We start from the raw sequence: 16971 nt of genomic DNA on the forward strand, positions 1-16971 counted from the left end.
TTTTATTCCTGTCTCCTTCATGTTATGTATTCACCTCTCTTTTATTCCTGTCTCCTTCATGTTATGTATTCACCTCTCTCATGTCTACAGTCAACCATGGTACACGTTCTAGTTAATAGTACCCAGTTCCTAATGTTTGCACAGTGTCACTCATTGACTTATACCAGGTGATGTGGGTTACTGTGGGGCTTCTATGTGAGTTTATTAGGATGTACCCCTTATTTATCAAGTCATTCACTATTAATGACTATATACACTGAGTGTACAAAACATTAAGCTTCCTAATACACCCACCCCCCACTTTTGCCCTCAGAATAGCCTCAATTCATTGGGGCATGGACTCTACAAGGTTTCGAAAGACAATCACTTTCACCAGATTTTGTCCTTGTTATATTAAGCCCCCCATCCGTCGCTCACACTTAACCCTACCTTACCACACCTCACTGGGAGAAATACAGTAACAACCTCTCCTCTCATCCTCTCATCATCCCTCTCTTTCTCCCTCTCTGGAAGTCAGACATTGCAGTGATGCCCTCGGTTTGAGAAGGACACAGGTGCACACACACTTCAGAATCAGACATTCTTTATTCTCCTCTTTAAATCCTGGCATGGGGCGGCAGGTAGCTAGTGGTTAGAGTGTAGGACCAGTAACTGAAAGGTTGCTAGATCAAATCCCCAAGCCGACAAGGTAAAAATCTGTCGTTCTGCTTCTGAACAAGGCCATCGTTCTGCCCCCTCCTAGGCCATCATTGTAAATAAGAATTTGTTCTTACTTGCCTAGTTAAATAAAGGTTAAATAAAAAATAAATGAGGCTCAGACATGACAGGCTGTGCCAGAGGAAAGAGGTAGGCAGGCAGGAAGGGAGGAACAAGGATGGGTGGGTGGGGGGGTCGATATGCAACCTCTATCCTCATTGGCAAGCCACTTTCTTTGCCTGCCTACAAGGCTCATGCTGATTGGCTGTGGCCTCACTCTGCACAGCAGCTACAGTTGTGGAGAAATGTTCTTTCTCTCTTTTCCTCGTCACTCCCTTCCCCTCTATATATTCATAACTGTGTACGACGGCAGCAGACAGACTGCGGGTGGGGATCGGCAGTTTCAGCCGGCCAGCCTGTGGCGGTTCAAGGATACTCATTTTCAGCACATATCGCAGCATGATTCATGTCGAGTTGGTCAATTACTTTCAGCTCTGCAAAGCTCATGTGACTTAAAGGGACATCTCTTTCTTGCTAGCTTTCTCTTCGTTCCCTCCCTCTTTCTCCCTCCCTCCCTCTATCCCTCCATCCCTCCCTCTATCCCTCCCTCCCTCTCTCTATCACTCCCTCCCTTTATCCCTCTCTCTACCTCCTTGTATCTCTTAATTAAGACATTGCTTGCCCTTTCCTGTGCATTGCAGCCTCCCATTGCAGCCTCCCTACTAGCCTCCCTCTCCGTCTGCTCTGCTCTCTGTGTGTCTCTCTTTCACCTCATGACCTCATCACCCAGATAGACTCTACAGGTTTCTGTTGTAAGTTGACAGTGTAGGTTGGATACTAATGCAGTTATGTTCTTCTTTCAGGATGCCTGCTTTTCCTGGAACTCTTTTCTGCAATAGATTTTTTACTTTATTTAATTGTATTATTTTAAACCAACTGCTGACTAATTTTGATCATCTGTCTCTTCTTGCGACCCAAAGACAGGTTTTTACGGCAAGGGCAGCCACATGAAGAGGTCAACGAAGAGGATGACGAAGACGGAAGGATAAACGACAAGAGACAGCCAGGGAAGGAAGAAACGTGGAGAAGGAGGGATGAGAAAGAGACTAAAATAAGAGGAGGAAGTGGAACTCCAAAGTGCCTAAGAAGACTGTGAGTGGGTGCCTGGCGTTCTGGTCTGGTCCAGTGCTGTTAGTGCTGTGGGAGTGTTTGGCTGGCTGGTGGCCTGCTGCTGCTGTGTACTGCTGCTGTCTGCATAGGACAGGCTCCTGGCTTTGCTAGGTGAGAGTAGAGCAAAGCACAGCACTGTGTGTGTGTGAGTGTATGTTTATTTGTGTGTGTTTGGCCTTGAATGAGGCTATATGTGACCCTGACAGCCAGAGAGTCATCCGTCCTGCTGCTGATCTGCAATCCGCCCACCTCCCCCCAGCCTCCACCTCCCCTCAGCCTCCACCTCCCCAAATACTCCACCTCCCCCCAGCTGCCATCTCCCCTCAGCCTCCACCTCCCCAAATACTCCATCTCGTCCCAGCCTCCACCTCCCACAGCCTCCACTTCGTCATCAATACAAGGACACTGGTCGATAAGCTTCTGCTTTTTTATCTTTCCCTTTTTCTAAACAGCCTGACCAGCCATACTAATCGCTAGAGAAGCCGTGTGGTTTTGGGATTTCTGTCTGAAGAACGGAGTGACCAGCGCGAGCAAGACAGAGCCCGACAGACTGACGGACATAAGAAGAGGAAGCTGTCATTGGAAGGCCTCTCTCTAGGACAATGCCTGTCTGAACTACATATCTCAGCATGCCAGAGTGAGGTGCCCCAATTTCCTCCTTTTTCTATGAGACAGAGCTGGCCTCTGCTCACCTCTAGCTCTGAGAACTCATCCCATCGTCAGTGGATCAGGGATCTGCACCTTACCCAAGAAAACCCACTACTCCAGCCTCCATACCCAGAAACTCAAAGTCATTTCAAAGGACCAGTTTATTCATTGTATCCAGTATAACTAAGTATTTTTTTTATTTCACACACTCATCTCCTCGTCTTGCCAAGGAGTTTCCAATTTATTTTCATCTGCATCAGTGCATTTTGTTTGTGCACTAAGTCCCGATTGTGTCCAACCCTAGACCCTACTCCCTTATCCACTTGCCCCCTCCTGTCCTGAGGGGCTGTAATGGCAGTCAATATGGGAAGTATGGCCATGGGCCGGGACACTAAGTGGCTGACCCTAGAGGTGTGTCGAGAGTTTCAGAGGGGTACCTGCTCCCGCTCGGACGCTGAGTGTAAGTTCGCCCACCCAGCCAGGAGCTGCCACGTGGACAATGGCCGAGTCATCGCCTGCTTCGACTCACTCAAGGTAACAATCAGCATCACAAACAACACGCACGCACGCACACACGCACGCACACAGCAGGCACTGTCTGACAATAAGGTAAGGGAAAACACTCTCTCATAACTCTCTCTCTGACACACACCACACAACCAACCTGTAAATCGTTTTTGAAATTTATCAACTAGGCCTGCTAAGGGATTAGTAATAGACAATAGTTTTTACGTTTTGTGAATGGGTGTACAAAACATGAAGAACACTTGTTCTTTCCACTAAGTAGACTGACAAGGTGAATCCAGATGAAAGCTATGATCCCTTATTGATGTCCCTTGTTAAATCCACTTCAATCAGTGTAGCTGAAGGGGAGGAGGCGGGTTAAATAACTATTTTTAAGCCTTGTGAGACATGGATTGTGTCTGTGTTCAGAGGGTGAATGGGCAAGACAAAAGATTGAAGTGCCTTTGAATGGGGTATGGTAGTAGGTGCCAGGCGCAGTGGTTTGAGTGTGTCAAGAACTGCAGCGCTCCTGGGTTATCACGCTCAACAGTTTCCGTGTGTATCAAGAATGGTCCACCACCCAAAGGACATCCAACCAACTTGACACAACTGTGGGAGGCATTGGAGTCAACATGGGCCAGCATCCCTGTGGAACACTTTTAAGTTATTGTAGAGTTCATGCCCCAATGAATTGAGGCTGTTCTGAGGGCAAAAGGGGTGCAACTCAATATTAGGAAAGTGTTCCTAATGTTTTGTACACTCAGTGTATATTTACATTTACATTTAAGTCATTTAGCAGACGCTCTTATCCAGAGCGACTTACAAATTGGTGCATTCACCTTATGATATCCAGTGGAACAAGCTCCCTCACGATGCCAGGACAGCGGAGTCAATCACCACCTTCCGGAGACACCTGAAACCCCACCTCTTTAAGGAATACCTAGGATAGGATAAAGTAATCCTTCTACCCCCCCCCCCCTAAAGATTTAGATGCACTATTGTAAAGTGGTTGTTCCGTCGTACTCTGCGAATGTTGTAGAGCATGAACCTACAGGATCGGGTCACGCCTTGATGTTAGTGGAGAACGACAGGGTGTTGTCCAGGGTCACGCCAAGGTTCTTGGCACTCTGGGAGGAGGACACAATGGAGTTGTCAACCGTGATGGCGAGATCATGGAACGGGCAGTCCTTCCCCGGGAGGAAAAGCAGCTCCGTCTTGCCGAGGTTCAGCTTGAGGTGGTGATCCGTCATCCACACTGATATGTCTGCCAGACATGCAGAGATGCGATTCGCCACCTGGTTATCAGAAGGGGGAAAGGAGAAGATTAATTGTGTGTCGTCTGCATAGCAATGATAGGAGAGACCATGTGAGGATATGACAGAGCCAAGTGACTTGGTGTATAGCGAGAATAGGAGAGGGCCTAGAACAGAGCCCTGGGGGACACCAGTGGTGAGAGCACGTGGTGCGGAGACAGATTCTCGCCACGCCACCTGGTAGGAGCGACCTGTCAGGTAGGACGCAATCCAAGCGTGGGGCACGCCGGAGATGCCCAACTCGGAGAGGAAGATCTGGTGGTTCACAGTATCAAAGGCAGCAGATAGGTCTAAAAGGATGAGAGCAGAGGAGAGAGAGTTAGCTTTAGCAGTGCAGAGAGCCTCCGTGACACAGAGAATAGCAGTCTCAGTTGAATGACCAGTCTTGAAACCTGACTGATTTGGATCAAGAAGGTAATTTTGAGAGAGATAGCAAGAGAGCTGGCCGAGGACGGCACGCTCAAGAGTTTTGGAGAGAAAAGAAAGAAGGGAAACTGGTCTGTAGTTGTTGACAGCGGAGGGATCGAGTGTAGGTTTTTTGAGAAGGAGTGCAACTCTCGCTCTCTTGAGGACGGAAAGGACGTATCCAGTGGTCAAGGATGAGTTGATGAACGCGGTGAGATAAGGGAGAAGGTCTCTGGAAATGGTCTGGAGGAGAGAGGAGGGGATAGGGTCAAGCGGGCAGGTTGTTGGGCGGCCGGCCGTCATAAGTCGCAAGATTTCATCTGGAGAGAGAGGGGAGAAAGAGGTCAAAGCATAGGGTAGGGCAATGTGAGCAGGACCAGTGGTAGAAAGTGGACCAGCGGTGTCGTTTGACTTAACAAACGAGGAGCGGATGTCGTCAACCTTCTTTTCAAAATGGTTGACGAAGTAATCCGCAGAGAGGGGGGGGGGATTCAGGAGGGAGGAGAAGGTGGCAAAGAGCTTCCTAGGGTTAGAGGCAGATGCTTGGAATTTTGAGTGGTAGAAAGTGGCTTTAGCAGCAGAAACAGAAGAGGAAAATGTAGAGAGGCAGGAGTGAAAGGATGCCAGGTCCGCAGGGAGGCGAGTTTTCCTCCATTTCCGCCCGGAGCCCTGTTCTGTGAGCTCGCAATGAGTCGTCGAGCCACGGAGCAGGAGGGGAGGACCGAGCCGGCCTGGAGGATAGGGGACATAGAGAGTCAAAGGATGCAGAAAGGGAGGAGAGGAGGGTTGAGGAGGCAGAATCAGGAGATAGGTTTGAGCAGAGGGAAGAGATGATAGGATTGAAGAGGAGAGAGTAGCGGGAGAGAGAGAGCGAAGGTTGCGACGGCGCAATACCATCCGAGTAGGGGCAGAGTGAGAAGTGTTGGAGGAGAGCGAGAGGGAAAAGGATACAAGGTAGTGGTCGGAGACTTGGAGGGGAGTTGCAATGAGATTAGTGGAAGAACAGCATCTAGTAAAGATGAGGTCAAGCGTATTGCCTGCCTTGTGAGTAGGGGGGGAAGGTGAGAGGGTAAGGTCAAAAGAGGAGAAGAGTGGAAAGAAGGAGGCAGAGAGGAATGAGTCAAAGGTAGACGTGGGGAGGTTAAAGTCACCCAGAACTGTGAGAGGTGAGCCATCCTCAGGAAAGGAATTTATCAAGGCGTCAAGCTCATTGATGAACTCTCCAAGGGAACCTGGAGGGCGATAAATGATAAGGATGTTAAGCTTGAATGGGCTGGTAACTGTGACAGCATGGAATTCAAAGGAGGAGATAGACAGATGGGTCAGGGGAGAAAGAGAGAATGTCCACTTGGAAGAGATGATTCCAGTGCCACCACCCCGCTGGCTAGATGCTCTCGGGGTATGCGAGAACATGTGGTCAGACGAGGAGAGAGCAGTAGGAGTAGCAGTGTTATCTGTGGTAATCTATGTTTCCTTCAGCGCCAAGAAGTCGAGGGACTGGAGGGTAGCATAGGCTGAGATCTGCCTTGTTGGCCGCAGACCGGCAGTTCCAAAGGCTGCCGGAGACCTGGAACTCCACGTGGGTCGTGCGCGCTGAGACCACCAGGTTAGAGTGGCAGCGGCCACGCGGTGTGAAGCGTTTGTATGGCCTGTGCAGAGGGGAGAGAACAGGGATAGACAGACACATAGTTGACAGGCTACAGAAGAGGCTACGCTAATGCAAAGGAGATTGGAATGACAAGTGGACTACACGTCTCGAATGTTCAGAAAGTTAAGCTTACGTTGCAAAAATCTTATTGACTAAAATGACTAAAATGATACAGTACTGCTGGCTGGTGAAGTAGGCTAGCTAGCAGTGGCTGCGTTGTTGACTTTGTTTGAAAGTGTAGCTGGCTAGGTAACCTCGATAGTTTCAGTACTACACCTTTATCATGATACAAAGGCAACTATGTAGCTAGCTAACATAACACTAATCAAGACGTTCCTTTGTAATGTATTTAGTTTCTACAATGCTGCTCGTCTGTAAAAGTTGGCTAGGTTTGGAAAATGGCGTCGCGGGGGCCGAAAATAGCTGGCTAGCTAACCTCGATAATTACTCTAAACTACACAATTATCAAACTATGACAAAGACAACTATGTAGCTAGCTAACACTACACTAATCAAATCGTTCCGTTGTAATGTACTAGTTTCTACAGTGCTGCTAGTCGGTAAAGGTTGGCTAGCTAGCAGTGGGTTTGATGTTGACTAGGTGTGTTGACTAAGTCTGGAGAACGGCGTCGCGGCGGACGAAAATAGCTGGCTAGCTAACCTCGATAATTACTCTAAAACTACACAATTATCTTAGATACAAAGACAGCAAAGACAACTATGTAGCTAGCTAACACTACACTAATCAAATCATTCCATTGTAATGTATTAGTTTCTACAGTGCTGCTAGTCGGTAGAAGTTGGCTAGCTAGCAGTGTTGACTAAGTTTGGAGAACGGCGTCGCGGCGGACGAAAATAGCTGGCTAGCTAACCTCGATAATTACTCTAAATTACACAATTATCTTTGATACAAAGACAGCAAAGACAACTATGTAGCTAGCTAAAAATTGCTCAGATCAAACAAATCAAACCGTTGTAATGTAATGAGATGTAATATTACCTGCGGAGCGAAGTGCAGCATGACTACTCGCTCCAAACCCTTCTATATTGAAGGGTGGAGTTGACTTCTAAGCTGTGTTAAAAGAATTGTCAAGACCAGGAACTGTTCAGCCACACCCACCCTCTGTGCCGTTCTCCTTGCTATCTATGAATCAGTTCTGAGGTAGAGCTGGGACGATAAACCAAACATTATCCACAACGATCATACTGATCACTTATCGCAGGCATTTTCCTGATATCGTTCATTACGATGAGTAGCCTATACTAGAGAAATGTGAAGTTTGAAGTGAAATGAGTTTGCTAATATGGGTGATTGTTAATAGGACAATTGATGGGTAGTAGTAGTTTAAAATATAATTAAGAAAGTCCACATTAATGTTATAAACATATCTTTCTTTTTATCGTTATTCCATCAATTCAGGTAATTTATCCCTTTACTCTCTACTGCTGACTAGCTGTCCTTCTACTCTGTACCGGTGATTAGCTGTCCCTCTGCTGATGTGGCCCTGCCCCTCTACACAGAACCACTGCAGCTGCTCCCTGTCTGTGGCCCCTCTCACCTCCGTCCAGAGACAGCAGCACTACCACAGACAGACACACACCATTAACCACACAGTTGTGATGCAGCTATATCGGGTGGATAGCCTTAGCACTGTGACTAGGCTTTGTAAATATTGTTTGTGTGCGTGCATGTGTGTGTGTCCGTGTGTTGTGTGTCTACTTGTTTGTGTGTGTGTCTTACCAGCATCCCCTGCAGAAAGAGAGAGACCCAGACAAGGGGTTCTCTGTCTGAGTGCAGCTGCTGTCTCCCCGTTTATTGAGTTAGAATGTATTATTCAGCCATTTTTCTGTGTTATGTCTTCCAGAGCAGGAGAGGGAGATGGAGGGAGGGAGGGAGGGAGGGAGGGAGGGAGAGAGAGATGGAGGGAGGGAGGGAGAGAGAGCAGCCTAGCAACAGCTCAGGAGTGCCGATCCATTGGACAGTTCAGTTTGATCTCTGTGAGTGAGTGGCATGGCTGTTTTTAGCACAGAGCAACAGTCTGCTTTCTGTATTGAGGGTTAAGAGAAGCAAGATGGTTTTTTTTAGCGTCAGAGGTGATAAAGTGGTGTGTGAAAGGCAGTGAGTTGTCTGTCTGTCTGAGGTTGTAGGGCCACTGCAGCGTTGCTTTAAGAAAGTGTTTATGTGAGAGACAACGGGCGGTCAACATGGCTCTCTCTTTATCAAGAGTCACACACACACACAGTTCACACACACCTCCGTCCTGTTTAAATGTTTCTCTCCAGTCCTCACTAAGGACATATTGATTGTACAACAGTGTAGCTCCACAAACTTTGTTTTTCTCACTTTTACTTATTCACTTTAAAGAACAAGGAAACAAGTTATGTTCCCACTCGTGCTATCTCTCTATTCCATCCTTCCCTTCGCTCTCCTTCCCTCCTCCCCCTCCCAATGCTGCTAATTTATGGATTTATCTTTTAATGGCCTCCTCACGGCTTCCTCACTGTCCCCTCCATATCTAACATCTTCTCTGCAGTGCTCTCCTCTCCTGCTGCTCCCCCATTAGCCCTGTCTGTCTGGCCAGGCTGACTGTCAACCTGTTGGGGGAAGGGAGGCAGGAAACCTTGTAACAATGTCAACCCATTTTGAAATGATGATCATAGTGACTACCACATCTACTTGCTGGTTTAGACTCAGTTACACCGTTTGGAGACTAAATGCATTCAGGAGTCAGAGCTTGTTTGGATGACGTAATTGTCTAGCATGCGGACAAGCATGAGCAGCAGGGCAGGATGGCTGAGAGATTTGACAATTTTTCCCCCTCTGTAGCCCAGATCAAGTTGTTCGTCAGAGAAGTCTAGTCTTTGCTGTAAATGCTTTCTTAGCATATGTTTTGTTTAATGTAGATACTACATGTTGTCATCCTTGTATAGGATGAACGCCTATCTCTTCCTTCCTCCCTCCCCCTCTCTCCCTTTCTTCCTCCCCCCTCTATCTCTTTTCCTTTCTTCCTCCCCCCTCTCTCTTTCCCTTCCTCCCTCCCTCCCCCATCTCTCTCCCTTCCTCCCCCATCTCTCTCCCTCCCTCCCTCCCTCCCCCTCTCTCTCTTCCTTCCTCCCCCTCTCTCTCCCTCCCCCCTCTCTCCCACTCTCTCTACCTCCCCTCTCTCTCCCTTCCTCCCCCCTCTCTCTCCCTTCCTCCCTCCCCCTCTCTCCCTCCCCCCCTCTCTCTCCCTCCCCCCCCTCTCTCTCCCTCTCTCTCCCTTCCTCCCCCCCTCTCCCCTCTCTCTCTCCCTCCCTCCCCATCTCTCCCTTCCTCCCCCCCTCTCCCCTCTCTCCCTTCCTCCCCCTCTCTCTCCCTCCCATCCTCCCTCTCCCTTAGCCCCCCCTCTCTCCCTTCCTCCCTCCCTCCCTCCCCCTCTCTCTCCCTCCCATCCTCCCCCTCTCTCTCCCTTAGCCCCCCCTCTCTCCCTTTCTTCCTCCCCCCTCTATCTCTTTTCCTTTCTTCCTCCCCCCTCTCTCTTTCCCTTCCTCCCTCCCTCCCCCATCTCTCTCCCTTCCTCCCCCATTTCTCTCCCTCCCTCTCTCTCCCTCCCATCCTCCCTCTCCCTTAGCCCCCCCTCTCTCCCTTCCTCCCTCCCTTCCTTCCTCCCTCCCCCTCTCTCTCCCTCCCATCCTCCCCCTCTCTCTCCCTTAGCCCCCCCTCTCTCCCTCCCTTCCCCCCCTCTCTCCCTCTCCCTTCCTCCCTCCCCCCTTTCTGTCTCTCCTGTGCAGCACAGATGGTACTGTACAAGGAGGGACTTCCTCCCTGTTTCTTAGTGTGTTGCCATGGCTACCTTAGAGGAGGATTTTCCTGACCCAATATATTTTTCTTGACATTACTTTTCATTTCCTTCTCCTCATGTTTCTCCTCTCCTCATGTCTTTCTGTTTCTCCTCTCCTCCTGTCTTTCTGTTTCTCCTCTCCTCCTGTCTTTCTGTTTCTCCTCTCCTCCTGTCTTTCTGTTTCTCCTCTCCTCCTGTCTTTCTGTTTCCCCCTCTCCTCCTGTCTTTCTGTTTCTCCTCTCCTCCTGTCTTTCTGTTTCTCCTCTCCTCCTGTCTTTCTGTTTCTCCTCTCCTCCTGTCTTTCTGTTTCTCCTCTCCTCATGTCTTTCTGTTTCTCCTCTCCTCCTGTCTTTCTGTTTCTCCTCTCCTCATGTCTTTCTGTTTCTCCTCTCTTCCTGTCGTTCTGTTTCCCCTCTCCTCATGTCTTTCTGTTTCTCCTCTCCTCCTGTCTTTCTGTTTCTCCTCTCCTCATGTCTTTCTGTTTCTCCTCTCCTCATGTCTTTCTGTTTCTCCTCTCCTCATGTCTTTCTGTTTTTCCTCTCCTCCTGTCTTTCTGTTTCTCCTCTCCTCCTGTCTTTCTGTTTCTCCTCTCCTCATGTCTTTCTGTTTCTCCTCTCCTCCTGTCTTTCTGTTTCTCCTCTCCTCCTGTCTTTCTGTTTCCCTCCCTCTCCTCATGTCTTTCTGTTTCTCCTCTCCTCCTGTCTTTCTGTTTCTCCTCTCCTCCTGTCTTTCTGTTTCTCCTCTCCTCCTGTCTTTCTGTTTCTCCTCTCCTCATGTCTTTCTGTTTCTCCTCTCCTCATGTCTTTCTGTTTCTCCCTCTCCTCCTGTCTTTCTGTTTCTCCTCTCCTCCTGTCTTTCTGTTTCTCCTCTCCTCCTGTCTTTCTGTTTCTCCTCTCCTCATGTCTTTCTGTTTCTCCTCTCCTCCTGTCTTTCTGTTTCTCCTCTCCTCCTGTCTTTCTGTTTCTCCTCTCCTCCTGTCTTTCTGTTTCTCCTCTCCTCATGTCTTTCTGTTTCTCCTCTCCTCCTGTCTTTCTGTTTCTCCTCTCCTCCTGTCTTTCTGTTTCTCCTCTCCTCCTGTCTTTCTGTTTCTCTCTCCTGTCTTTCTGTTTCTCCTCTCTCCCGTCTTTCTGTTCTTCTGTATTCTTCTCCCTCCTCCTCATGTCTTTCTGTTCCCTCTCTCCGTCTTTCTTTTCTCCTCTCCTCCTGTCTTCTGTTTCTCCCTCTCCTCCTGTCCTTTCTGTTCTCCTCTCTCTATGTCATTTGTTTTTCTGTTTCTCCTCTCCTCCTGTCTTTGTTTCTCCTCTCCTCATGTCTTTCTGTTTCTCCTCTCCTCCTGTCTTTGTTTCTCCTCTCCTCCTGTCTTTCTGTTTCGCCTCTCCTCCTGTCTTTCTGTTTCTCCTCTCCTCCTGTCTTTCTGTTTCTCCTCTCCTCCTGTCTTTCTGTTTCTCCTCTCCTCCTGTCTTTCTGTTTCTCCTCTCCTCCTGTCTTTCTGTTTCTCCTCTCCTCCTGTCTTTGTTTCTCCTCTCTTCCTGTCTTTCTGTTTCTCCTCTCCTCCTGTCTTTCTGTTTCTCCTCTCCTCCTGTCTTTCTGTTTCTCCTCTCCTCCTGTCTTTCTGTTTCTCCTCTCCTCATGTCTTTCTGTTTCTCCTCTCCTCATGTCTTTCTGTTTCTCCTCTCCTCCTGTCTTTCTGTTTCTCCTCTCCTCCTGTCTTTCTGTTTCTCCTCTCCTCATGTCTTTCTGTTTCCCCCTCTCCTCCTGTCTTTCTGTTTCCCCTCTCCTCCTGTCTTTCTGTTTCCCTTCTCTTCCTGTCTTTCTATTTCTTCCTGTCTTTCTGTTTCCCCTCTCCTCCTGTCTTTCTATTTCCTCCTGTCTTTCTATTTCCTCCTGTCTTTCTGTTTCTCCTCTCCTCCTGTCTTTCTGTTTCTCCTCTCCTCCTGTCTTTCTGTTTCCCCCTCTCCTCCTGTCTTTCTGTTTCTCCCTCTCCTCCTGTCTTTCTGTTTCCCCCTCTCCTCCTGTCTTTCTGTTTCTCCCTCTCCTCCTGTCTTTCTGTTTCCCCTCTCTTCTTGTATTTCTGTGTTCCCCTATCTCTCTTTTTACTTGTTCCGCAAGATCAGAAATGTAAGCAGGTGAGATCTGCACTGTGTGTTGTACTGTACAGTAGGTAGAGCTAGGATCATTAGAGAGATGAGAGAATACATGAATAGGTCAGATAGTGGTCGGCTGTCTTCTATCACCTCATAGTTTAGGTTAGTTAGTTTACCAACCTGATACTGTTATGATATTAAACAAATATTTAACCTTTATTTAACCCATTGAGGTAAAAAAAAGAATTACAGAAAAAGACTAAATGCACACAAAAGACAAAGTGTCACAAGTTACAGATACAATTGAATATTAGAAACCACTGCAGTTATCACACAGTGTTGTCGATCAGTCTTAAAAGCAGGCAAGGACACTAACTCCCCTAACTTTACAATCTTCTGAAGCATGTTCCAGGATGAAAGGGTATTAAGAGAAAAAGATTGTTTCCCATCTCAGTTCTTGCCTTAGGAACAGACAAGGACAGCAGCGACTGTGAATGAAGACTATATTGAGTGACTGATCTGGTCAGTAAGGAACAGAGATACAAAGGCAGTTGTCCATCAATGCTTTGTACATACAAGTGTAGCAGTGCTTTAGCCTCCTGGTGGAGGGAGAGGTCCATTGCACCATAGCACACAGATCACAGTGATGGGAAAGTGATCTAGCATTGGTAATACATCTCAAAGCACCATGATACACTGTGTCCAGAGTTTAAGGTACTTGCTGAGGCCTGCATATAGACAATATCACCATAATCCAGCACTGATTAAAAAAAAAGTGCTTTGAACAAGATATTTTCTGACTAACATTGAAAAGCAAGATTTGTTCCTGAAATAGAAACCCAATTTCAACTTCAGTTTCTTGGTCAAGTTTATTATATTTTTTATTTATTTAACACATCATGGTAGCAACACAACATAACAACAACATGGTAGCAACACAACATGGTAGCAGCACAAAACATGGTACAAACTTTATTGGGCACAGACAGCAGCACAAAGGCAAGACGGTAGAGACAACAATACATCACGCAAAGCAGCCACAGCTGTCAGTTGTGAGAGGGTATACAGAGATGACCAGTTTACAGAGTAGTATAGAGTGCAGTGATGTGTCCTATAAGGAGCATTGGTGGCAAATCTGATGGCCGAATGCTAAAGAACACCTAGCCGCTCGAGAGCACCCTTACCTGCCGATCTATAAATCACGTCTCCGTAGTCTAGCATGGGTAGGATGGTCATCTGAATCAGGGTTAGTTTGGCAGCTGGGGTGAAAGAGTGATAACGATAGAGGAAACCAAGTCTAGATTTAACTTTAGCCTGCAGCTTTGATATGTGCTGAGAGGACAGTCTACCATCTAGCCCAAGTACTTGTATGAGGTGACTACCTCAAGCTCTAAACCCTCAGAGGTAGTAATCACACCGGTGGGGAGAGGGGCATTCTTCTTACCAAACCACATGACCTTTGTTTTAGAGTTGTAGAGAAAGCTTGCTGAACACTAAGAAAGCTTTGTTGTAGAGCATTTAACACAAAATCCGGGGAGGGGCCAGCTGAGTATAAGACTATCATCTGCATATAAATGGATGAGAGAGCTTCCTACTGCCTGAGCTATGTTGTTGATGTAAATTGAGAAGAGCGTGGGGCCTAGGATCGAGCCTTGGTGTATTCCCTTGGTGGCAGGCAGTGGCTGAGACAGCAGATGTTCTGAATTTATACTCTGCACTTTTTGAGAGCGGTAGTTAGCAAACCAGGCCAAAGACCCCTCAGAGACACCAATACTCCTTAGCCGGCCAACAAGAATGGAATGGTCTACCGTATCAAAAGCTTTGGCTAAGTCAATAAAAATAGCAGCACAACATTGCTTAGAATCAAGGGCAATGGTGACATCATTGAGGACCTTAAGGTTGCAGTGACACATCCATAACCTGAGCGGAAACCAGATTGCAAACCCAAGAGAATACTATAGATATCAAGAAAGCCAGTGAGTTGATTATTGACAAGTTTTTCCAACACTTTGGCTGCCTTTCAAGCAATGGGAACCTCCCCAGAAAGGAGAGACAGGTTAAAAGGCTTTTGACTCTGTCAGTCACCACATTCTTATTGGCAGACTCAACAGCCTTGGTTTCTCAAATGATTGCCTCGCCTGGTTCACCAACTACTTCTCAGATAGAGTTCAGTGTGTCAAATCGGAGGGCCTGTTGTCCGGACCTCGGCAGTCTCTATGGGGGTGCCACAGGGTTCAATTCTTGGGCCGACTCTCTTCTCTGTATACATCAATAATGTCGCTCTTGCTGCTGGTGATTCTCTGATCCACATCTACGCAGACGACACCATTCTGTATACTTCTGGCCCTTCTTTGGACACTGTGTTAACTAACCTTCAGACGAGCTTCAATGCCATACAACACTCCTTCCGTGGTCTCCAACTGCTCTTAAACGCAAATAAAACTAAATGCATGCTATTCAACCGATCATTGCCCGCACCTGCCCGCCCATCCAGCATCACTACTCTGGACGGCTCTGACTTAGAATACATGGATAACAACAAATACCTGGGTGTCTGGCTAGACTGTAAACTCTCCTTCCAGACTCATATTAAGCATCTCCAATCCAAAATGAAATCTAGAATCGGCTTCCTATTTCGCAACAAAGCATCCTTCACTCATGCTGCCAAACATACCCTCGTAAAACTGACCATCCTACCGATCCTCGACTTCGGCGATGTCATCTATAAAATAGCCTCCAACACTCTACTCAACAAACTGGATGCAGTCTATCACAGTGCCATCCGTTTTGTCACCAAAGCCCCATACACTACCCACCACTGCGACCTATATGCTCTCGTTGGCTGGCCCTCACTTTATACTCGTCGCCAAACCCACTGGCTACAGGTCATCTACAAGTCTCTGCTAGGTAAAGCCCCGCCTTATCTCAGCTCGCTGGTCACCATAGCAGCACCCACTTGTAGCACGCACTCCAGCAGGTATATCTCACTGGTCACCCCCAAAGCCAATTCCTCGTTTGGTCGCCTTTCCTTACAGTTCTCGGCTGCCAATGACTGGAATGAACTGCAAAAATCTCTGAAGCTGGAGATTCCCATCTCCCTCACTAGCTTTAAGCATCAGCTGTCAGAGCAGCTCACATATCACTGCACCTGTACATAGCCCATCTGTATACAGCCCATCTATCTACCTCATCCCCATACTGTATTTATTTATTTATTCCGCTCCTTTGCAGCCCAGTATCTCTACTTGCACATTCCATCTTTTGCACATCTACCATTCCAGTGTTTAATTGCCATACTGTAATTACTTTGCCACCATGGCCTATTTATTGCCTTAATTCCCTTATTTTACCTCATTTGCACATGCTGTATATAGACTTCTTGTTTTATTTTTTTCTTCTGTATTATTGACTGTATGTTTTGTTCATTCCATGTGTATCTCTGTGTTGTATGTGTCTAACTGCTATGCTTTATCTTGGCCAGGTCGCAGTTGCAAATGAGAACTTGTTCTCAACTAGCCTACCTGGTTAAATAAAAGTGAAATAAAAATAAAATAAATAAATAAAAATGTCAGATAGGCTTGGCGATGATAGGGGCAGCAACCTTAAAGAAGAAAGGGTCTAAGCCATCTGACCAAAATGTTTTTTTTTGTGGTCAAGTTTAAGGAGCTCCTTTAGCATCTCGGACTCAGTGACCGCCTGCAGAGAAAAACTTTGTAGCGAGACAGGGAAAAAAGAGGGAGAAGCATCGTGGATAGTCACATTAGAAGGGGTGGAAGATAAGGAAATGTTGGACGGGCAAGGAGGCATGGCTGAGTCAAATAGGAATCCTGACTTAATGAGGTGGTGATTAAAGAACTCAGCCATGTGCTTCTTGTCAGTAACAACCACATCATCAACATTAAGGAACATGGTGAACAACCCCCTGTGAGGAGGAGGGTTTATTCTACAGAACTGTTTAAAACTGCTCTTTAAAACCATATTCCAGAACTTCTTGGGGTTAGACCCACAGAGAGAGAACTGCTCCTTAATAAAGTAACTAACTTTGGCCTTCCAGATAGCTTGAATGCACTTATTTCTCATTTGCCTGAATGAGAGCCAGTCAGCCTGAGTATCAATGTGCTGTTTAAAATTGAGCTTTTCATCTAACCAAATCCCAAGATACTTATAGGAGTTGACCCTATCAATTTGCTGGCCTTTTATTGCTAAAATCTGCAAGTGACTCCATCTGTTTACTTTAGATGCGCTAGAATAAATAATTGTGTCATCAGCATACAGATGGAGATTTGCAGAGTTGGAAGACTTCCCTATATCATGTATGTACAGTGTAAAAAGGATCAGACCTAAAATTGAGCCCTGGGGAACTCCTTTTGTAAGCCTTGGAAACTCAGATTTCATACCCTCCTGAGCTACACACTGTGTTCTGTCAGAAAGGTAGTTCTGGAACCAATCCAATGCATCAACACTTAAACCAACCTTTTTTAGTCTATGCAACAGCAGGGCATGGTCAACAGTGTCCAAGGCCTTCAATAAGTCAATAATCAGCTGTCATTACTGACATCCCTAAAAAAGCTTGCCCTCTCTAGTGTGTGTGCTTCCGTGTGTGTATTACTGTGGTTGTCTATATACAGTATGCCTTTACTGTATGGTTTTCAGTGATATATATAATGCTCTGTGAACAACCC

General features: G+C 47.0%; 1 protein-coding gene across 7 annotated transcripts in view; it reads left to right on the forward strand.

Annotated features, from left to right (window-relative positions):
* Positions 1–16971, forward strand: part of mbnl3 (muscleblind-like splicing regulator 3) — a 76015-nt gene that overhangs the window by 21149 nt on the left and 37895 nt on the right. For 5 of the 7 annotated variants that reach the window (XM_029771669.1, XM_029771672.1, XM_029771673.1 and 2 more), the window contains exon 2: positions 1677–3048. In XM_029771669.1, the coding sequence (XP_029627529.1) occupies positions 2866–3048 (183 nt within the window). In that variant the 5' untranslated portion in view covers positions 1677–2865. The remainder of the gene's footprint in view (positions 1–1676; positions 3049–16971) is intronic. The other 2 variants (XM_029771666.1, XM_029771668.1) reach the window with 2 other exon arrangements.

This window comes from Salmo trutta, chromosome 13 (assembly GCF_901001165.1).
Source record: "Salmo trutta chromosome 13, fSalTru1.1, whole genome shotgun sequence".
Taxonomy (NCBI): Eukaryota; Metazoa; Chordata; class Actinopteri; order Salmoniformes; family Salmonidae; genus Salmo; species Salmo trutta.